Here is a 23,418-nt window from a genome sequence, read left to right as displayed (position 1 = left end):
GGGTTTCAAATCTCGGCCCCGCCTGTGTGGAGTTTGCATGCTCTCCCTGTGCCTGGGTGGTGGCACTCCGGTTTCCTCCCACATCCCAAAAACATGCATGGTAGGTTAATTGGGAACTCTGAATTGCCCGTAGGTATGATTGTGAGCGCGAAAGATTGTTTGTTCATATGTGCCCTGCGATTGGCTGGCGACCGGTTCAGGGCGTACCCCGCCTCCCGCCCGAAGATAGCTAGGATAAGCTCCGGCAGCCCGCGAACCTAGTGAGGAGAAGCGGTGAAGAAAATGGATGGATGGATGGTATGTTTCTTTTCAAGGCCAGCACAGAAGCCAAGATGTTAGTACGTCTGCCTTGCAGTTGACAGGGCCAGGATCAAATATTGGCTTGGGCCCTCCTGTGTGGAGTTTGCATGTTCCTCCAAAAACATTGTTAGGTAATTGAAGACTCTAAATTGTCCATAGGTGTGAATGTGAATGGTTGTTTTTCTATACGTGGGCTGTGATTGGTTGACGACCAGTCTGGGGTATACCCTACTTCTCACCCAAACTCACCTGGGATAGAGTTCAGCTGACCTGCAACCCTTGTGAGGCCAAGTGGCATAAACATGAATGGATAGACAGTTTGCTTTTAGTGTGACACATACTCCTAATACCATGTCGTGTGAACAGACCCATATTTTCAACAAAAACTACAGTAACTACATCTCATAGCAAAGACTTCGAGTTACCACTAAACTGTTCATGTAACTGTGTTGGGTCAGTATAGTGCAAACTGATTTTACTTCAATGAACCAATTTAACAGCACTATCAAAACCCATCCATCCATCCATTTTCTGAGCCGCTTCTCCTCACTAGGGTCGCGGGCGTGCTGGAGCCTATCCCAGCTGTCATCGGGCAGGAGGCGGGGTACACCCTGAACTGGTTGCCAACCAATCGCAGGGCACATAGAAACAAACAACCATTCGCACTCACAGTCATGCCTACGGGCAATTTAGAGTCTCCAATTAATGCATGTTTTTGGGATGTGGGAGGAAACCAGAGTGCCCGGAGAAAACCCACGCAGGCACGGGGAGAACATGCAAACCCCACACAGGTGGGGCCTGGGATTGAACCCGGGTCCTCAGAACTGTGAGGCTGACGCTCTAACCAGTCGTCCACCGTGCCGCCACTATCAAAACCAAAATGGTATTTTACGTTTTAGTACCAACATGCTAAAACTTCACTCTCAGGGGACTTTATTCTTCAAAACTGAACTGCAGATGTACTGCGATGCAACAAGCTTGGAACGGAAAGGAGGAGACACAAGACAAGGGGTTCCCCTCTGCTGCTATGATTTATATTCAACACCACGCTCTGCAGTCTCCCCTCGCTACGCATGAGGCAGGAAGCCCGGGGAATTATGTTCCCTCATCAAAACAAGCATATAATGAAGCAAATAGATCTTGGAGTAAACAAAAAAAAATTTAAATACTGGCTATTGGGTGTATTGTAAATTGGCAGGCATCCACTCTGCTGTCAACTTCCTCAAGAGCAGCCGAGGATATACACACAATGTCTGATTCAAGGCAAATAAAGCCTTTTCTGTTGCACCTCATGCACAAGAAGTCATGCCTTTCATAAAAAACAAACAAACAAAAAAAAAAACGTAAACATCCGTGAGAGCGAACCTTTTAGCTCACTGCTATCACGGAAATGCAAACTTCTACAACAGACTGGACTTGACTGGACCTACAGCTCATCTTAAGTGTTGTCCACAGTCCTTTGTAGTTTGGAGATGGATTGCCATGTCTAGTGCGTTCACTCTCAAAGCACATACAAAAATATATTTAGCTAGTCATGAATAACAACATTGAAGCAGATTCTGGGAGAAAGTGTATGAAGGTTTGCAAACTACATTGTTCTTCTACCTGAAACAACACCGTGTCTGGAAAATGGTGCAAAATGTTCCAGTGAGCTCTAATAGAAGAAATACTAGCAGCTAACTCCCCAAAGAAAGTGTCAGTGTTGTCTAATGCAACTGATACTTGTGACTCGTGTCTGTTTACATACAGTTAAGTACAAAGCCAGTCAAAGAATGTGAGAGTCCCAACAGATGATCAGGCAAAGCAGCGACATAACAACTAACTTAATCTGAAACTCCTGGCAGGTTTCGGTGCATCCTGAAAGATCTTCTGTATTTGGGTCTAAGACAGTCAACACATTTTTTTTAACAGTAGGATTGAAACAACTCCCTCTGTGGCATAAAAACGACAAATTGTATATAAATAATGATAAAATAAATTAATCTGTAATAGTATTTTTTTTTTTAGACAGTAGATTAGTCTACACTTGTACCACTTGACTTGCCACACAGCGGACCAGCGACACCAGTCTATAACATAACATTTCACACTAGAAAAAAAACTAAAAGATTAATGTTCAACTTAGTCATTACCTTCGACTCTCCAAATTATTTCACCAGTGACCTGAAAAATGACAAAAATAAGACCCTTGAACTACAACCAAGCGGTACAGTTTGATTAATTTTGGTATCATGGTTAATTATTATTATTTTTACACATCTTCTCTCAAAAGTTGTAAAGGGGACAAAAAAATGTTTTAGTGTGAGTATGGCATTGTTCAATAGTGGTAGGGTGGAGCTACACATACCACTGTCAGTTGATTGGTTCACAGATGCTTGTCACTTCTGTGTTATAACGGAAGACAAAAAAAGGTACCATTCAAAAAACTGTCATGCATACAAATTTTCTTGTTTGGATATGACATAAGAACCAGACTTTCTAATTGTGGTTAACACTGTTGCATTTGAACCATGTCAATCCAAATAAGGGTTGACAATTGCCAAAAGTACCTTCGCAAACCAAACTTAACTGTACCGCCTGATTGGTTGGTTGATTTAATTTAAAATAAATTGTGAATCATCAGAACTGAGGCTAAATATTGTTGATGTGTATGAGCAGCTATAGGGTCAACCATAAAAACAAATGGAGCTACACTGGACTATGGTCTGGAGAAGCATGAGTAGCCGTCACTGTCAAACACTCGGTCGCTGTGTCCTTGGTCCTTCGAAGGCCTGTATATAGCCTTTCGTCTAGGTTAGCGGTCAGCTTGTCCGTGAGCTCTGCCGTGATGGTTTGTGGGCCATAGCCTGAGGAGTCGGGTGGCTGAAGGGGCGACCGCTCATCTAAATGTTCTAGGGGGTGTCTGGGTGGTTTGCTGTCCTCTTGAGGCTCTGGATGTTCAGTCTTCCCTTCATCTTTCTCAGAGATGGATGGTTGAGGATGTGGTGATGATATCTGGTCTTCGGTGGAACCTTGCTCTATGTCCTTCCCTGCAACCTTGCTAGTTGTAGTGTCTATCTTTGGATTTTCTGGAGTACTACAGTCACTGGTCTCCTCGTCAGGTGTGCTGACAATGCGGGGAAGCATGCTATGGTAGCTTGTCTCCATAGGGCAATTAACACTGTCACCCCTCCGTAGTGGAGTTCGTTGTCTCTCAAAAGAGGAATGGAAGTGTCTGACACCAGGGTCGCTCCACTGCTTGTGCCGCTGCCACTGCTTTCGAAGGTGGATTCGGGACCGGTGCTTCTTTAGCGGCATCTCCTGCTGGTCAAACTGAGGGTCATGTCGGAGAAACTCATGGAACAGCGCATCAGTTTTCTCATCGATGCTGTAGTCTCTCTGATGAAGGGTTGGAGGTTGAGTGGATGGTTGTGAAGCCTCCCGAGGGGTGATCATCTGGCCGTATGGAAACCGGCTCTGTGGACTGACACCAGTTTCTATGTAAACTCCTCCACTGGCGCCGAGCAATTGCTCGTCTGGCTCCTCCTCATAGAGGTGAGACTCAAAGCTCTCACCGATCGTGCCAGATCTCCCTGCCTTGGTGAAGTGGTGCCTCTTCTCATGGGCTGTTCTCTCCTTCGGGCTGCTGCTTCCAAACATCCGCAAATCTTCAGGACCACGAGATGGGGCCTCTATTGATGCGTAGCCACTATCCATTTGCAGCAATTTCCGAGTACATGTTTCCCCATCGCTCCCGCCACGCTCAGATTCAGTACTTTGTTGTTTCCTACTTCTTACACCTTCTGCACCCAATGTCTTATCCCTGTACACCATAAACTCTTTGTCATCCTCTGCACCTTCTGTTTCATCACCTAAATCCTGGGAATAGCAGCTGGTGAGTTCTTCTCTTTCTTTTTCTGTACACACACTGTCAGCATCGCTGCAGACAGAGTTCCTATCATTATTGCTGCTTTGGTCAGAGGCAGCATATTGTTCCAGTGATGCACGTAAGGTCCAAATGTCTCTGTAAAGTGTCTGGGGATCCTGGAGGGCAAGAGGCTCAGAGCTTTCCCTTGTCCCCAGGGAAAGCTGTTCATCTTGGGGATTAGGGGACAGGCCAATCACCCCTGGTCCAGTTTGGCTGCAGGTGGGCTCGACCATCACCTCTACCTCTACCCTGTGGTTTCACACAGGTAAAGTAAAAAGGAGACACGCAAAATGACAGTGTCAGAACATTACTATGAATATCACATTTATTGGCGACACGGCTGTTTTCACAGGGCACGGAATGATTGTCATGACTTGCAATGGCTGCTGTGGCATGTCCTTACACTTATTTTAGCTCAGTACCACAGTATTTAGTGTCTTGTTCATATCTATGGAAGCCTGAGGAAGAAGTGTGACACATAGCCTGAAACAGATTATCGCTGAACCTTTTTGACGAAATGATTGCAAAGCAAAGCAGTGGACAGGATGAATGGCAAGGGAATTAAAGATACCTGCCGAGGGAAGGGGGTGGTGCAGATGGAGGTGGGCAATAGGTGATGTCTTGGGTGCGGGCGATGTACTGGATGAGGTCAATGTGGTGCGTGTCATTGTCGTCCTGGTCCATGCTCTCGCTGGCAGCCCGCTGACGCTGGAACTGCCTTCTCTTTGGTGAGCCTGACTCACAGTAAACATTCAAGACATGAGAAGAAGTTAAGAAAGTTTGGTGACAGCAGGCTGGGAAATGATACTTAATTCTGATTAAATCTACCATCAGCTGTTAAGGAGTCTGAAGGGAGATTTTGGGATCATCTTTGGAGTCTTGGTATGATGGAAAAACTGATGCTGCATTAGGTAGGGTGTGCGTGTGTATGTGTGATTGCATGGAGGATTCATTCAGGAGCTTAAATTGACTTGGAACAACCACATTTTGAGTCACCAAGCCATCTGTCCTGTGTCTTTGTGCATATCCAAACAGTCAGAGCAGCCAGGAAGCCTCTCACAGTTTATTACTGTAGCCCCTGTGTTAATTTTTGTCTTACACCAAAATACCTAAGCCAAACATCTTTGCATGGTGTGGCTCAAAAATTGATTTTGAGCCCAAAATCAGAGGACAAATATCAGCGCTGTGTTGGAGTCATGTGATCAAAATATGGAAGGAATAGAATATTATTATTATTATTATGTCACATTGTGACATATTATGTCACCAAGAGTATGATAACGGAAATAAGCTTATTCAATCAAGATGCTTTGCCTCGCTGATTTCAGCAATAAGAAACACTACCGTTGGCTTTTTGGGTATGGATATTTTGGATTTGGTCATCACGTAATGTGTCAAAGTCTTATTAAGGATTTTGTTGCTCTTCAATTTTCAGCAAAATGACCAAGGGATTTGAATGTATCTCGCATCTCTAAGCAAGCCTTTGTACTTCAACTGCACATGCCTTTCTGAAAAGGTATTCACTAGTAATTAAAAAAGAGCTTTGAGGATTGTGCTACTTTTCCTGTTCCCCAAGACATATTAAGATGAGTTTTACAGGAATCCACTCAATGGAGTGTCTGTTACCTCTCATGTCCAGACTTGAAGCCCTCTGGCTGCTGTCCAGCTTCCATTTCTTGATCTTGAAATAGGGACTGGCCCCCTCCAGGCTTGTGTGGCGCCGCAGTTTGGTGAAGAACTGCTGTACTGGACCTTGGCCACCTGCATCACTGTTCGCAGGCGGGACAGTGCTGGTGGGAGTGGTCCCTCCTCCTGTGCTAACGCTGCAGCCTCGGCCCCGGGGCCCTGCTGCGATCATCTCCAGCTGAACAGATGAAGAGCTGCAATTGCAGTCTCTGACCACCTACTGTTTTTCCACAGTAGCTCTTACAGATACACGTCAATATACAGTTGAAACCAGATGTTTATATACGCTATGTAAATAGACACACTTTTTTTTCATCTCACTGTCTGACATTAAATCAGCCTAAATTTTAAGTCAATTAAAATGGCAAAATTATTTTGTTTCTTTTTGCTAAATGCCAGAATAATAGGAGGATTTTTTTAGACAATGTTTCATTAATTTCTTCCAAGTAAGTTTATATACATTTCATTAACATTTGGTACCATTGCCGATAAACTGTATGACTTGGGTCAAATGTTTTGAATATCCTCCCACAAGTTTCTCACAATAGTGGGCAGGAGTTTTTGATTTATTTGATAAATAATTTTATTTTGTTGTTGCACAGTGTTAGCAAACAATACAGCACAATACAATACAATGGTCCCTTCATTTCAACAACCAAAAGGGAATGGGCAGAGGCAAAAGCTGTTTCTTTGGGCCCATCCAATTTTGCCCCATTCCTCCTGACAGAACTGGTGTAACTGTTTGTAGGCCACCTTGCTCGCACATGACTTTTCAGGTCTGCCCATAATTTTCAATAGGCTTGAGATCAGGGCTTTGCGATGGCCACTCCAAAAACACTGACTTTGTTATCCTTAAGCCACTTTGTAACCAGTTTGGCAGTATGCGTCAGGTCATTCTCCATTTGCCCCCAAGCTTTAACTTCCTGGCTGATGTCTTGCGGTGTTACTTCAGTATTTCCACATAATGTTCTTTCCTCACAATGCCATCTATTTTGTGAAGAGCATCAGTCCCTCCTGTAGCAAAACAACCCAACAACCTGATGCTGCCACCCCTATATTTCAAAGTTGGGATGGTGTTCTCAGGCTTGCAAGCTTCACTCTTTTTCCTCCAAATGTAACAATGCTCATTATGACGAAATGGTTAAATTTTAGTTTCATCAGGACATGTCTCCAAAAATTAAGGTCTTTGTCCCTGGCTTTTTTTTTATGTTTCTTTCGAAGCAATGGCGTCTTCCTGGCAAAGTGGCCTTTCAGCCCATATCGGTACAATAGTCGTTTCACTGTGGATGATGACAAACTTTTACCACATTGAGCCAGCGTCTTGTGCAATTCTCTTCCTTGATATCTTGGCTCTTTTTTTTTTTTTACTTTCCCAAGAAAGTAAAAAAACAAAGAAGCAGTGTGTTTCAGGTGCGCCTAAATCAAATACACACAGGTTTGTTTCTAATTAACTCAAATGTCAATAAACCTGTCAAAAGCTGCTATAGAAATGACATCATTATCATCTGGGTTTTCCCAAAATGATTAAAGGCATAGTAATCTGACTGTATGTAAACTTCTGATGTCGAAAAAAATTATCAAAAATTGCCTAACAAAATCTTTCTCATTATTCTGGCATTTAGCAAATCGAAATAATTTTGGTAATCCTAATTGACTTAAAACAGGAAATGTTTAGTCTGATTTCTTGTCAGACAGTAAGAATTTTTTTATTTTTTTTATATAGTGCATGTAAACATCTCGTTTCAACGGTATATGTAGTATAAAATAATTGGAGGTAACTTACAGAGCCTCCATTTGTCCTAGCAGCAGTATTTGCATGAAAGCTGGTGTCCACAACAGTTGAGTTGAGGGTGTCTCCGGGGAGAGCACAGCTGGCACTGGGGCTCAAGCTGGTCAGTGCAGTTTGCGGTAGGGGACACAGCATTGGCTGAAGGGATTGCAAACACACTGTGAGTCTTTTTTATATTAACAATTGCATCAGAAAATGAATAATCAGACTGGGCTGGCAACAACAAAGCACCATTACTGTATTTTTCCCAACACCAGCTATGAGTGAATATCAAATCCAGACTCGCTCCCCTCCCAGGCAGCTAGCTCCAATGATTGAACATGAGGAGCTAAAAAGGAAATCAGTGCATCCAGCCAAAAATGGAAGAGCTGGAGTCTATTCTATGTCTAGTTTTAGTTTGTGTTCTCGTTCCAACTGAAGTGACTGATGTTCACCACTGGCGCTGGTCAAGAGCGATGCAACAGGGCTAATGTAACCAGTCGGGAGTGTCACCTGGAAGATGGAGAGCGCCGACTTGGCGACAGGGCGCGTTGTCATGGTGATGGTATTCTCCGCCGAGTCACATTCATGGATGGTGACTATCTTGAGCGCTGGCGGCGGAATGTGAAGGTGCGTGAGCCGGGCGTTCTTTAGGTGGTGAAAGTCGCCCTCGGTCAAAGTGTATCTGAAATTTTAAGTGGGGAAGGAAAAAAATCTGATATAAGGGTAGAGCATAACCCCATATTGATCAACCAGTGTAGTTCGGCTAAGGCTAGTATGGCACACACCTTTTGTTGGATTTTCACTGAAGGTGTGAAGAGTACCAAAATACAGTTACTGTGCCACACTATACCACTTATTGGCACTCTAGAGTGGAGTGGTATGATACGGTAGTAGTAGGGTGGAACAATCCACTGCTGCTGATTGGGCTTTAAAGGGGACATATTCTGTGCTTATATACAATTGGGACTCTGGACTCATCTAGTGTGAAATTAAACAGCCAAAGAACATTTCAGTTATCTACCTATTTCTGAAAATGTGCCAGAGCAAGCCGTTTTGCACTTCTTTTACGTAACAGTGGGACTCATTTACATAATAATTGAGTCTGACCCAAATGGGGACAAAAGCTATCCAAAATGGATTAATAGATGGATGTGACCCAGCATTGACCACCTTCATGCACGCAAGATCCTGTGTGTATTTCTCTCTGACCTGCGACCCTTCTCCTGGGCCTTCTTGCCGTGATCGAAGAGCGCCGCCTCGTTGAAGGAAACTCGACGGCCCGTGGTTCCCGTGGAGAGGAATCGCTCTGTCTCCTGGTCGTGGGAGCTGGCCATTGACAGGCACTCAGACTCATCCACCCTGATGGTGATTTCTACACAAATTAAGAAAAGTTGCAATTATGCCCAAGCAATTGCAGTTGTTTTATCATTTTACAGAAGGGAACCATCTGATATATTGGTTGCTGACTGGTGAAACTCCTTCATAAAAAATGCCTGAGAAAAGCAGTTTCATGCTGCCTTTTATTAAATCATCTTCTGCAGAGACAGAGTGTATTCAGTGGTCCGCAGAGTATCAGAATGCGTTCTCGGCATCGTGTGAGTGCTTTAAGCAACTTGCTCGAAAAACTGCTGTTTTTTAAATGTAATAGATTAGACATTGTGCTGACATGATAAAAGCATCACTGTGCCCTGCATCTTTCTTCCATCACTTCTCCCTCTATCAATCAAACTATGCGCCCCTACACACTCACACACACACACACACACACACACCGCCCATGCTTACCATGGGTGGGCTGAGACTCCTCCGTGTATGTAGCGGTGGTTTTCTCTGCATCATCGCTGCCGCTGCGGCACAAAAAAACATTAAAATGCATTACATTGTTCTGTCTTGTTTAACATCAAACCAAAGGGACAAAGACAGGAGCTGATGCTTCAGAAGGCTGTTTAAAAAATGACTTCAAGACTAAATCATGTCAGTCAGAATGTCCTTTATCAGCTGGCACTTGCGCACGTCTATCCACGACTCATGTTGCATCATTCGTTTATTTACGTGGCACAAAAAACAAACAAACGTAAGGACATTTTAGCCAGTCAGAAACCTGAAGAAAGTCACTTCCGGAAAAGACACAACAATGAAAATGACTCCTCGACAATGACGGTATCATAATTGAAAACAATGAAATATTTTGCCAAAACTATGTAGCGATGGCGCCATAATCAACATCTGGAAGCAAATCATCCACGATACATCACGATAAGGCTTGCCTTTCAAAGGAATGATCGCTTGTGTGTGCTTTGCAGTTTTCTTTGGCTTTTTGTGGCTTTCTCGCGACAATGGTGTTAATTGGAGAATAGTGGGCCAAGAAGAATATACACTAGAATAAGCAGACTGTAATTCACAGCAGTAAAACTACTCAGACTGTATAGCATACTGTATGCCTCATCACACTAGAGTTAAGGTAGAGTGTTTTAAGTTTGTGGTTAACTTCTTTTTACATTTGAATGACAAGAATCTCAAAAAATGAGATGGTGAGTAAGATTTGTGATGAAAAGTGAAAGCTTTCAAGATTTAAGGTAAGACTGATGGTGTACTAGTGGTTAGCATCTGGGAACTAGGTTTGAATCTTGGCTCCGGCCTTTAGTTTATATGTACACCCGGTGCTTGCGATGGACATTAGGTTCATTGAAGACTCTAAATTTTCCATAGCTGTGAATGTTAATGGTTATTTGTTTACAGTGGATATAAAAAGTCTACACACCCCTGTTTAAATGCCAGTTTATTTTTATACAAAATTCATCCATCCATTTTCTGAGCCGCTTCTCCTCACTTGGGTCACGGGAGTACTGGAGCTTATCCCAGCTATCTTCGGACAGGAGGCGGGGTACACCCTGAACTGGTTGCCAGACAATCGCAGGGCACACATAAACAAACAACCATTCACACTCACATTCACACCTATGGGCAATTTAGATTCTTCAATCAACCTACCACGCATGTTTTTGAGATGTGGGAGGAAACCGGAGTGCCCGGAGAAAACCCACGCAGGCACGGGGATAACATGAAACTCCACACAGGTGGGGCCAGGGATTGAACCCCGGTCCTCAGAACTGTGAGGCAGACGCTCTAACCAGTCGTACACCGTGCTGCTATACAAAACTCAAAGCTTTAAATGCAACCAATAACATGTACAACTCAAATGAACTAAAATCATAGAGAAAGTAAGTATAATGTGCTTGCACAACTGTGCACACCCTCCCTTAAAAGGGGATGTGGCTGTGTTACTGTGATTTGTTTGATTTAAGTGGATTTGTTTGGCTGAATTTAAATGTGATTGTTTAATTCTGAACATAGCCACATCCCCAGTAATAAGAGAGTGTGCACATTTGTGCAACCACATTATCTCAGTTTTCTTTTTTCTTTTCAATTGACTTCTACAGATTATAGGTCACATCAACGGTGGGAAAAAGGTTTTAAACCTGGCATTTGAACACGGTGTCGACTTTTTATATCCCCCGTATACATTCCCTGTGATTGGCTCTTGCCCAAAGTCAGCTGGAACAGGCTCCAGTTCACCTGCAAACCTGCCATCTATGCTATATATGTATATCGACAGATATATTTATGACACACTCACAATGGTACCTTAAAATGCTCCCATACAGAACAGATTATATTTGTCATATTTGCTATTTCCCATGGGAAAAATTATTTGGACAACAAATTAGAGGTTGATCAGAGTCTCGGAATGGATTGTGCTCAACTTTATAGGTTCTACTTTAAGTTTACCACGTTTAACACAAAATAAAACAATAATGAAGAGCGCCATAAAAAGGGGCACAAAATAGTTTTCCATGGACATAATATATGTAAAAACCCAAATGTTAGTGTGGCACAATCAAATCAACAGACTTCAGTCACATACACTGTATCTGGTTAAACATCTTTCTGCTTGCCTTGCTCCATCCAAGTGAAATCCCAGCACTGCCATTTACTTTATGAGGAAGAGAAAAGAGGATGAAATCCGCTTCCAGTCATTTCCCGCCATCTGATTTCTTGGTGCAGAGCTATGAGCTCCATGCATGTGGGTGTGTATGTGTGCCATCCCAAATCTCAGCTTCCTCTTGTCTTTCATTTCCTGTGTGGCTCCCACAGTTTTCATGTCAGTGTGTATGTGTGTGTGTGGAGTCTCCACGCGCACACAGAGCAGTGAGGGGTGGGATGAGTGTGTGTGTGTGGGGGGGGGGGGGATTAATCACAACCGATGGCTGCGATGAAATCTCATTACATTCGTCATTTGAACCAGTCTGGCTGATTGTGCGCTGCTCTCACCCACTAAAGCCCTCCTTGCCTTTTGGCAGCTCCTCCTCTCATATTTCTTTTCAAGTGCGGGCGATGATATGTGCTGCTGTAAAATAAATAAATTAATTAATAAAATCCCCACCTAAATGTAAATAACAGACATTCATAACAACTGACTGCTGCTTTACTGTGCATGTCTGTTCGTGAGGTATTCACACTAAAGACACTTTTGGGACTTTGCACACCGGATTTTTGCGCAGGACGCTTCATAGGCAATTCCAACGAGCCTCATCTATTATGTAAGTAGACATTTAATAAAGGTGCTGTCGCTAAGAAAGCACTTGCATGTGAAGCAGTTAAACATGATGAAAGCGTGGCACTATCTCACCTGAGCAAGCAGATATGGCTCTGATAAAAATAAGTTTTTCTTATTTTGGATTTTATACAGTGGTAGTACGGTGGTACCTTGACTTACAAGTTTAATTATTTCTGTGACCAAGCCCTTAACTCAATTTACTTGCATATCAAATAAATTGTACTCCTGAAATGCCACTCATCCATTACAGCCCCCAAAAACACCACCATTTTTGTTCCTTTTTTTTTTTTTTTTAAAGAAAACTAGCAATGTTATTGTAGAAAACAATAAAACAATACAAGAGAATATAAACAAATATATACTGCTTTTATAAAGTATAATTAGTGTACATACTGTAGTATTCATGTGTTATGTATGCCTTTAAAGGTTAATGTGTGTCTTTAAGGGGTGTGGCCGAGTGACTGATTTCAGCATCTCGCTGTCCTTTCTCTGCTGTGTGAAGTAGCGGAACCCTCAGCTTCAAATTACCAAGGAATCAGCATCGTGAACATGACCTTATGTACGCAAATGTTTTAAAGCGAAAAGAAATGATTGTGGGCCCACGGGTTCTGCCTAGCAACAAGGGGGAAGAATTCAAGCAATTCTGTTTCTCTTCGTTGCTGTACCTGCTAATTAAATCACATTTTGTTGTGACGTTGAACGATGCGGAATGTACAGTAGAACTCCATTTTTGGTGTTTTGTGTGATGCGCACATGCTCGAGGGTGCTACAGGACTTCACGGGTGGCGCAGCAACTTGAGAGAAAAAAAAAGGTACGGTATATTTTTTAACCTGCAAAGATAACAAAGATATTTCTTAATGGATCAAGCAGAAACTATCGTAAAATGTGTCAATTAACATAGGATTTTGAGATGAGCGCGTGTATATTGTAATTATAGAAATTCTCAGACAGTTGAAGTTTTGGCATTTGCACAATAACCTATTTGCCAATTTTTTAAAAAGTTTTTTTTACTGTATCCTCCATTATTCGCTCGTAAATGTAAAAAGGTGGGGTTTTTTTGGGGCAAAATATTGTCAACAGTTTGTATGATATTTATTGTACTGTAGTGTCTCTGTGGCGTTGAATTGAGACAACGATGGTTACAGACAGCCGTTAACATGCCTAAGGTCGCCATTCAAAAAATTAACAGCTGCAGCTGTCACCCTACAGTCTCAAAAACATTAGAAAAAACTTGTAGCTTTCTCTTTTTTTTTCAAAAGAGGAATTCAAACAAAAACAGGACTGCAGTCCTTAATGTGCAAACACAAACACACAGCTGTAATTCGCATTCAGTCTCCGACATTGATTACTTTTCATTCCTCGCAGCTCTGGCTGACTATATTAACAACTAATCTATTCTTATATTTCAAAATAAAAAAATTCCATATTATGATTCTATAGCGTTTTAACTAAAGCGTTCTGATGCAAATAATAATTTTCCTCATTCATTTTCACAATGATGTATTACAAAAGAACTACATTCGCTATCATTTACTATCATTTCGCTAGCATGTCCCTGAACGCACCCCATGCACTCACATGGCTGCCACCTGACTGCCTAATGTAAACATGAATGGCGGCTGCACGAAACCGGTTGCCAAATACGGCGCTTATCACCCAACAAATGAAGGCTGCGTATCGTGTTCAGTCCGGTTTTCTCTTGGAAGTCCACAAACACATGCACACCATACAACACAAGGGACTGTTTCAGATGTGGTTTTTCTTAAACCATCTTAAAAGTTAGAAATGTCACTTCATATAACATTTGTTTACTTTTGGCCAAGGATGAATGAGGGTTTGGAATGTACAGTGCAATCTCAGTTTTTGTGACTAAGCCATTTCAAAAAGTTTACTTTTTTTTTTTGAAAGACTACAGCCAAATATTTCCAATACGAAATAATGGAAATCCAGTGAATCTATTACAGATACCCAAAAATCTTTAAAAAATTATTGTTATAGAGAATAACTACCGTTTGACATACAGAAAACAATGTAACATATATATAAAAGACTAATGAAATGAGAGGAAGGAGTTGAGGTTATTGTTTGGAAGTGGAATCTGCCATTTTTGTACTTTGCTTTGAGTTCTTCCTTGAATTCTATTGTGTTTCTTGCCTTATTTATTATCACTAGGAACTTTTCTTGGCCCCACGGTGGCTTGTTGAAGAGTCACACCCAATAAATAAGCACAACAAACTTTCACAATGCTTCAGATGAACATGCTGGGTGATGCTCACTCAACAACAAAACACTCAATAAAGTTGTGCATGCACTTGGGAAGCTTTGTGTGGGTGCTCGATTCCAGGAAATTAGTGGTTGAGTCACGCCGGCAGGCAGAAGACTTTGATGAATTTGTGACATCGAAAACCAAATCGTATGAAAACTAGAACATGCAAAAACTTAGGTTCCACTGTGCTTTAAAGTAATTAGATACGTTTTTCATCAAGTCCCACCAGTAAGGTCACCATTTTTTCCACTATAAACAAATTATATTGTGGAACCCTAATTGATGCCTGACAATGACCAGCATGGCCCGAAATAAAATCTTTTATTTTCATACCTGTTGCAGCATTGATCTCCTCCACGGCAGCAGCGGCGGCAGGTGATGAGGAGGATGGAGGCGAAGATCAACGTCCCTACCAGGAAAATGGACAGGATCACCAGAAGAAGCACGTAGCCATCTTGCTGCTCCTCCGCCTCGAGCGGTACCTCCTGACATATGATTAGATAAGATTAGCTCAATAGATAGATAGATAGATAGATAGATAGATAGATAGATAGAATGTACATCATCATCATCTTGCCTCTCTGTGAGGGGAAATTAAATTTTGGATTGGATCACTGATTTACTAATTCCGGATCCAGGTCAGGAAGTTGTTTATTAACGAGGGCAATGGACCCACTAAACGTACAAACACAGAAAGGTTGACATATGGCCAGACTTACAGTAGAGTTTTCTGGTAGGATGTTCCAGACGGTAGACTCATAGCTCATGGTCCAGGCCAACTATGGAGTCCCCCTGGGAGAGAACACACACAGAGGAAATGGCTTACTGGAGTAACAAAAGTCAACGCAGACCAGACAGACGGCTGCCTTTTATCTCCACTCAGTACCCACAATCCATTGCTTGCATTAAATCAAGTAAACAATCTGAAGTCTAACGAGAGATGACAGTTAAACGTACAGCAAATGCACGTGAATGCTGAGAGCCGCCGTTGACGATCCAAGTGGAAGTACAGTAAGAAATGAACTGAGGACTACAACGCTGCTCAGTGCGTCAGAGCAATCTGAGCGGACGGGTTCAGTAAGCACTTTAAGGCGATGCCATTTTCAGTCCATGATCTTCTTGACCTTCTATGTAGAAATGAACCACATAAGGATGTGAGTAATAATCCATTAGTCGATTAATTGATTGTAAAGAATTTGATCGATTGAGTGGAATTGATTGTTAACAATAATAATAAATGTATCTATGATGACATACAGATGATATTATTTTATTGGCTGAATCTGACTTCAATCTATAGAATATGTTACCGGTAAATAGAGTATATTTAATGCGTGGTTATATTTAATAAATGGAGACTGGCTATTAATCAGACCAAATCACGAATAATGCATTTCAGAACAAAAAATATGGAAAGAAGCAGTCAGTTATTTCATTTAGGTTCAGTTGCCTTAGAAGAGTGGTGTCAAACATAAGGCTCGACCTGCTTGGGGGTACAATCCGGCCTGCAGGATGAATTTGAAAGTGAAAAAATATAAGACATTGTGGTGGTAGGACAAGGACAATTTTGAGAATTGTTATGCTCTTGGAAAAAAAACGGAATGGTAATGTTTCCTATGTCTTCATAAGTTGATTAAATTTTAAAGTGCAATACAACAATTTTTTTTTGTTCCAAATGCCTGTGACATAATGTTTTGTGCCTTAAAATACACTCAGTGTCATCAACTGTTATGTACACACGTAGATGACAAACTCAAGCAAAAGATTATCAAGGAATCTGAAGTTGTTTTGAAAAATGATTTTTTTTTAAATTAGGAAATATAAAAATGTATGTAGATGTATTTGTTTTGCATTCAAACCACAACAAAAGCGTATGGTTATTTTATTATTTATTTACAATTATTTATTATTATTATTTTATTTTATATATCAGGTCCTGCCCCTACAATAAGTTTGACACCCCTGCCTTACAATATGATGATGTATAAAAATATTTAGGCTTCCTTCTCTATGAATTTGTTTTGACGTTGGAACAGGGACCGTTGCTAATTTTGCTCGGAGAGGTTTGTTATCAGTAATGAACAAACTCAAAGTATGTAAGGAGCTTGATTGGTCTACATATACTCTATTGTACAATGCTTGTGTTTCACCAATTGTAATTTATGCTGCTGGGGTGTGGGGCACCCAAGAACACAAAGCAATAGATGCCAAACAGAAGAGAGGTATTAGGTCCGTTCTGGGGGTACATAGATTTGCTCCAATTCCAGTGACTCAAGGAGATATGGGCTGGGTCCCTGGGTCTATCCCTATGGAAACGACTGGTTAAAATGACAGAGGGTAGAATCAATAAGAAAGTTTTTAAGTGGCGCAAATTAGATGATTCTCATTGGACCAAAGAGATTTTCTTAATTTTTGAAATAGTGCATATACGATATATTTACAGGAATAATTTGTGTTGTAACATCTATTCTGCCAGAAACAAGCTTCTTCAAACTAAAGAAGCTTGTCTCCAAAATATTTTGTTAAAACCCAAAATGAAAACGTATATGCTGTTCAAGGAAAGCTTTATACCTGAACGTTTTATTTCGTTTATCTAGAAATCAAAGGTCTTTGGTTGCTCAGTTGAGGTCTGGTACTCTCTCTCTGGCCATTGAAAATGGTCGATTCAATAATATCCACAAGCATAATAGATTGTGAGAGGTGTGTGACTTGAATGTGATGGAAAAGATCATCTGTTATGCTCCCAGTTGGTGTTGCTGTGCATTTGGTTTCATTGTCTGTCAGTTCCCTTGGTGACCGTTGGTGGGCGGAGATGGCTGAGACGCACCTGCAAGCTATTGCAATGTGTAGAGTTGAAAGCCCAGGGGCGGGCGAATGGAGTTGTGAGATTATTGCTTCTGCCTACTGCCATTGCAATTTTGTATTTCTAGTATTCCGAGTTTCGAGTCGCCTGTCCTCGGTTCAGTGGTACGTCCGTAGTCCTGTGTTATTTTTACATGAGTACAGTTTTTCCGTTGTACAACCCCAATTCCAATGAAGTTGGGACATTGTGTTAAACATAAATAAAAAGAGAATACAATGATTTGCAAATCACGTTCAACCTATATTTAATTGAATACGCCACAAAGACAAGATATTTAATGTTCAAACTGATCAACTTTATTGTTTTTAGCAAATAATCATTGTGTGAGAGGCAGGGTACACCCTGAACTGGTCGCCAGCCAATTTCAGGGCACATATAAAAAAAAAAAAACATTCGCACTCACATTGACACCTATAGGCAATTTCGAGTTTTCAATTAACCTACCATGCATGTTTTTGGGATGGGGGAGGAAACCAGGGGAGAACATGCAAACTCCACAGAAGCGAGGCTGGATTTGAACCCAGGTCCTCAAAACTGTGTGGTGGACGTGCTAACCAGTCAGTCACCGTGCTGGCATACCCCCAGATGAAAATGTCCCAAAAATGATTAATATAATGATGAGCTTTTCTCAAAGTACTCAGTATAAAAGCTGGGTTTACGTTCTATGAATGCCAACAGTTGGATACACGGGTTAACTGTACCTTCTGCCATCTAGTGGAAGGGAATTAAAATATTTTGCCTGTGACCATACGTGGTTTACGTAGATAAAGATACACTATTTGTCGCAAATAAATAGTCATTTTCAGACCAAGTAAGCAGCACACTGATCAAGCAGATATCGCTGAGATATCGCTTTTATGGCACACTAATGTGACAAAGTGCTGTGATTGGTGATCACTGTTCGAGAGTAAACTTGGACTGTCTGTCTCTGCAGCATGAGCACTTCAATCATTCCAAAATAACACTTCTAAAATTGTACAGTGTATGCCCAATTTAAATCACACATTTTACTCTGTGGTGAATTTTATTCTGTTGCCTACTGGTGGTAATATAATACGTGTTTAAAAATAAACAAGAGCAAGCATAGATGCTGCAGCAATCCTTTGCAAAATCCCAACTGTGAGCAGATAAAAGTGTGCCCCTCACGTGCTGCTCATGCATGTGTTTAATCCTCAGCCAAAAACAAAAGGCAAAGCATCTGAGCTGTGTAAATCATCAGCCAGCACTCCAGCACATCAACTTGGTAGAATGTCTAACTAGCTCCCATCACAGATACACAAGCTCTTGCCACTAATCAGAAGCTGAGGTCCACTGCTGATTGCTGCTGCTATGTCTTGGCTCCTCCAGATCATGGCCATTAATCCTGTTACTGCAGCATCATATGCACGCCCCCAACACACACAAACACACACAACCTGGATACTCACCACAGCATGGAAGAAGCAACATGCCCACCACTCACTGCAGCAACTTGAGCACCAGAGCCTGTAAACATAACCCTATGCTCGCAGCCTGTCTTATCCTCCTGCTTGCTTCCAGTGTATTACCCCTGATGGAGGGCAGTGCGAAAGAGCAGCAATAGCATCGGAAGCAGCAGCTCTGGACGTGTGTGTGCGTATGTGTGTGTGTGTGTGTGTGTGTGTGTGTGTGTGTCCCTCCCCCATCCTCCCTCAGCAGCGGCCCAGTGGCCTCGAAGAAACAGGACAGCGTGGCGGCACGGTTGAGAGCAAAAACATAGCCGCAGAATGGTCGCTTAAATGTCAAGTTGGCCATTACGTGAGGAAATACATGAGCGATAACAGGCAGGCATTATTCTGAATGCATTATTCGTTTTATAACATTGTGTCTGGCATGGTAGCATGTGGACACGTGTTTATCATGTTTGCCTCGCATTTCTTAGGTTCAGGGTTCTAATCACGGCTCAGGCCTTCCTTTGTGGACTTTGCATGTCCTTTTGTGTTTTGTCCAAGTACTCTGGTTTCCCCACATGTTCCAAAAACATGCACGTCAAGGTTCAATGAAGACTAAATCATGGGTGTACAAGAAATTATATTTTAGTTATTTTGAGAAACTGCTACATCAAAGCTTTCTGTTAAAGGTTAGAAAGAAAATAGTTTTGGAGTTTTCATGATTTTTGGGGTGGCTCGCAGCCCTGTATCCCACTAGAATAGTTCCGCCCTTGCCTTTCGCCGATCTCAATATGCATCCATTTTCTGTACCGCTCATCCTCACTAGGGTCACGGGCGTGCTGGCGCTCAGCTAACTCTGAGGGAGAGGCGGGGTACACCCTGAACTGGTCGCCAGTCAGGCACATATAGACAAACAGTCATTCGCACTCCCATTCACACCTATGGGCAATTTAGTCTTGTGCCATGCATGTTTTTAGGATGTGGGATGAAACCCGAGTTCCAGGAAAAACCCATGCAGGCACGTGGAGAACATGCAAACTCCACACAGGTGAGGCTGGATTTGAACCAGATTCCTCAGAATTGTTAGGTAGATGTGCTAACCAGTTGTCCAACCGTTCCGCCCGGATCTCAATATTCTGAACCAAAACAAGTAGTAAGCTGGCAATCTTTAAAGCAGTGTTTACTTGAGGATCACAATTAACCATTATTGTGATATATTCATAAATTTAGACCTTGACACAGCAGAAAGTGGAGAAAAACATTTTTGCTTCTGAAAATGAACTATACCAGAGGTATTATAAATGTAAATGTTGTTATTACTTTCGTTGTAAATAGTTTCTTTGCATATCCATAAAAGCTCTATATAAAACCAATTTGTTATCAGTACCCAGTTAGCAAACATACGTCGCACTGACGTCGGCCACTAGGAGGGCATGTCGGGCGGCAGTCGCTAACAGTCTGATAAGCATTGGCCGAAACGTATGTATTACCCAGCTTCTTTAAAAATCTCAGCAAGGTCTGTTTTGCATCAGCTGGGCTGGCTAATCACATGTTGTGTGGGCGGGAATTTACCAGGCAGCGGCTGTACAATTGTGCACAGCTGTATTGATTACAGCACCAGTACACCGTTCGCCATCAGCATTTTTCAGGTAATTTATCATTTCACTTAAACTGGTAGAGAATGAAGTAATGAAGTTGTGTGTTACTGTAGGAACAAACTGAGTTTGCCAGGTTGCCAGCTTTACATACGTGTTAAAGGTAGGGATGGAGAAACAGAGGCTTTCTGAAACAATGAATCACTTGGAGACACTTGGCGTAAAATGATACACTGCTTCGAAGCATTTGATTTGACACACTTAAAAAGAGCGCTATCTGTTGGCTAATCTGTGTATTGCTTTTCAAAGGAAGCATTGACAAAGCTTCTTTCACGGCTGACATGTCTCACTGTTACATGTGTTCAATAAAGACCTAGTTGTTTATCATTGTCAGTGTGTTCTTCGGTAGATAAATGCTTCAAAGTGACTATTAATATTATGTGATGTTTCATAGGTGCCTACAGATTGGGAAGTAAATCTGTATTTTACATCAAAACCAAATTTATTTATCAAGCACTTTCATACATTGATCCATGGTGTTAACCAACTCTTTCGAATTAGGTGACCTCAGAGCAGAAGTAAAATGCTTGTGAAACGGATATTGACTGATAGTCGCTGGCGTCTTTCCATCTGAGGCAAATGGGTGATGAACAACTGTTTTATTTTTATATAATTGTTGGTGCATGGGCGGCACGGTGGACGACTGGTTAGAGCATCAGCCTCACAGTTCTGAGGACCCGGGTTCAATCCCCGGCCCCGCCTGTGTGGCGTTTGCATGTTCTCCCTGTGCGTGTGTGGGTTTTCTCCGGGCACTCCGGTTTCCTCCCACATCCTGAAAACATGCATTAATTGGAGACTCTAAATTGCCCGTAGGCATGACTGTGAGTGCGAATGGTTGTTTGTTTCTATGTGCCCTGCGATTGGCTGGCAACCAGTTTCAGGGTGTACCCCGCCTCCTGCCCAATGACAGCGGGGATAGGCTCCAGCACGCCCGCGACCCTAGTGAGGAGAAGCGGCTCAGAAAATGGATGGATGTTGGTGCATATCGTGTCTGGCACGCAATTGACTTTAATAATATTTTAGTTTGGTGTGTGTGTGGTACATTCAATTCTAACAGGTGATGTCTCTCAAAACAAATTGGTGTGTTAACACATGGAACCAAACAATAACACCAGCCATGACTTAGACACGAGATTTAAATGATGAAACATAGACAATGAACCCCCCCCCCCTTCTGCAGACTGTCAAATGAGGACTCGGGTGCTGATTTTCTGAAGAGGCTACCCTGGCCGGTGCTCCAGCTTAACTTGATTTAGTGTGGTGGAGGTCATTTTCGATTTAATACCTACGTCGCGGTGACATATTGCCAATGAGCAAATGCTCTCAGTGCAGCAATGGGCAATGGAACTTATGATGACGGACCGACATTGGTGGGACGTACTGTATGGCGTCGTAGTTGTCGCACACGGGGGATGTAGGTTTCGAAACCCTCTGACTGTTTCAACACCTTCACCCAATGGCGTTGTGGACTATGACAAATGTTATTTTTGGGATATACCATGGGCTGCTATAAAATGGGCCGCAAAAAGCCCCCCGGCCAATAGTTTGGACGCCCCAGTCTAAATTATCCATAGGTGTGGATGTGAGTGAATGGTTGTTTGTCTATATGAGCCCTGCGATTGGCTGGCGACCAGTCCAGGTCGGGATAGGCTCCAGCAAATCCGTGGGCCTAATAGGACAGGCACGACAGAAAAATGATGCATGGATGTCTGTGCTGAAGTTCATCTTAATATGTTAATTATCGTCATGCGTGCGGGTCGTCCACTGAAGACAAATAAAAACCTCCCTCAAATAAATGCCTCCCTTTGTCAATCAAAAGGAAGAAAAAACAGGGTACCAAGTGGACTTATTTCAGGTACAGCATGGAAACGGTCTCTCAGATTAATTAAAGTGTTGGGACTTGTAAACCTGATTTTGCATTATGTGACGATTAGCGTTTAGGTAGAACTTGTGGTCACTCCACAATGTTGTGATTCTTACCATTCCACTGCCTTTCTCCATAATAAATGCTTTTTTTATTTTGTTTTAACCTTTAGTTTCACTTGTCATACATTGTTATATACTGGTAATATTGTTTATATTATCGAAAACATTTGTTTGTACAAAGAAAGAGCTCTCTCCATCTGCAGTTAAGGGTAATGTTGTTTCATATATAATACAGAGCAGTGACACAATTGCAAAATGATTGGGTGCAAACAAAGTGAGACCTCAGTTAATTAGCCCATGCTTAATCAACTGCACTTGTGATTTGCATTTTCTTCGGATTTATCATTGTTTTTGACCATTTAGTAACTAACTTATTTTCACACTTGTACGACCGTTAAGAACGTTCAAATATATCTTAAATCAGTTGAAAAAGGTTTTTGATGGTGACAGTCCCTGGAAAAGACGTTGTATTTACATTATCATGGGAAAAGAACACTACTAAATAAAGTAAATATTAAATATTACTGCGGTTACGCTACCTTTTAGTCTTATTTATAATTGTAATATAATACAAACATATATGATAATAATAAAAAAAAAAACATTGTTTATCGTATTAGATTGTCTGCTATGTTTGCACTGTTTCTAACACAACACTAAAATCTGTATGGTGCAGGCATATTTCAGCAATATTAATCGATTCCAAGCAAATTAGGTGACAATTCAAGAGCATCGAAGACCCAAGAATGCAGATTCACGGCGAAATGCACTTAATCGATGACACGGCGAGGTCTGAATGCATGAATGCGGCGGCGAAGACACTCGACATCGAAGGCTTTCATCCACAGCAGGCTTCACAAACAAGCGCACGTCGATACACATGGCACTTACCTGCTCTAGCTGCGTGGTCCGGCCAGAGGCGGAGAGGGGCGAACCACGAGAAAATCTGCTGAGATCACTTTTGAATGTGGAGATTTTTCAAAAGGCTTTTAGGTATTTATGAATGGAAGCCCCCT

General features: G+C 41.9%; 1 protein-coding gene across 2 annotated transcripts; it reads right to left on the bottom strand.

Moving 5' to 3' along the window:
* Window positions 1-1,734: 1,734 nt before the first annotated feature.
* cbarpb (CACN subunit beta associated regulatory protein b) lies at window positions 1,735-23,354 on the bottom strand. 2 transcript variants are annotated; one of them, XM_061683869.1, is made up of 10 exons: window positions 23,294-23,354; window positions 15,269-15,341; window positions 14,883-15,034; window positions 9,450-9,511; window positions 8,874-9,036; window positions 8,175-8,346; window positions 7,677-7,820; window positions 5,834-6,071; window positions 4,779-4,941; window positions 1,735-4,456 (listed from the first exon to the last, which is right to left on the bottom strand). In XM_061683869.1, the coding sequence occupies exons 2-10, from the start codon at window positions 15,314-15,316 to the stop codon at window positions 2,989-2,991; spliced, it is 2,610 nt and encodes an 869-aa protein (XP_061539853.1). In that variant the 5' UTR covers window positions 15,317-15,341; window positions 23,294-23,354; the 3' UTR covers window positions 1,735-2,988. The 2 variants fall into 2 exon arrangements, with proteins under 2 accessions (XP_061539853.1, XP_061539854.1); XM_061683870.1 differs by lacking the exon at window positions 23,294-23,354 and adding an exon at window positions 18,840-18,955.
* Between the last annotated feature and the right edge of the window lie 64 nt (window positions 23,355-23,418).

Source organism: Phycodurus eques, chromosome 8, assembly GCF_024500275.1.
Source record: "Phycodurus eques isolate BA_2022a chromosome 8, UOR_Pequ_1.1, whole genome shotgun sequence".
NCBI classification, from domain to species: Eukaryota; Metazoa; Chordata; class Actinopteri; order Syngnathiformes; family Syngnathidae; genus Phycodurus; species Phycodurus eques.
This window is presented reverse-complemented; position numbering and strand designations above follow the sequence as displayed.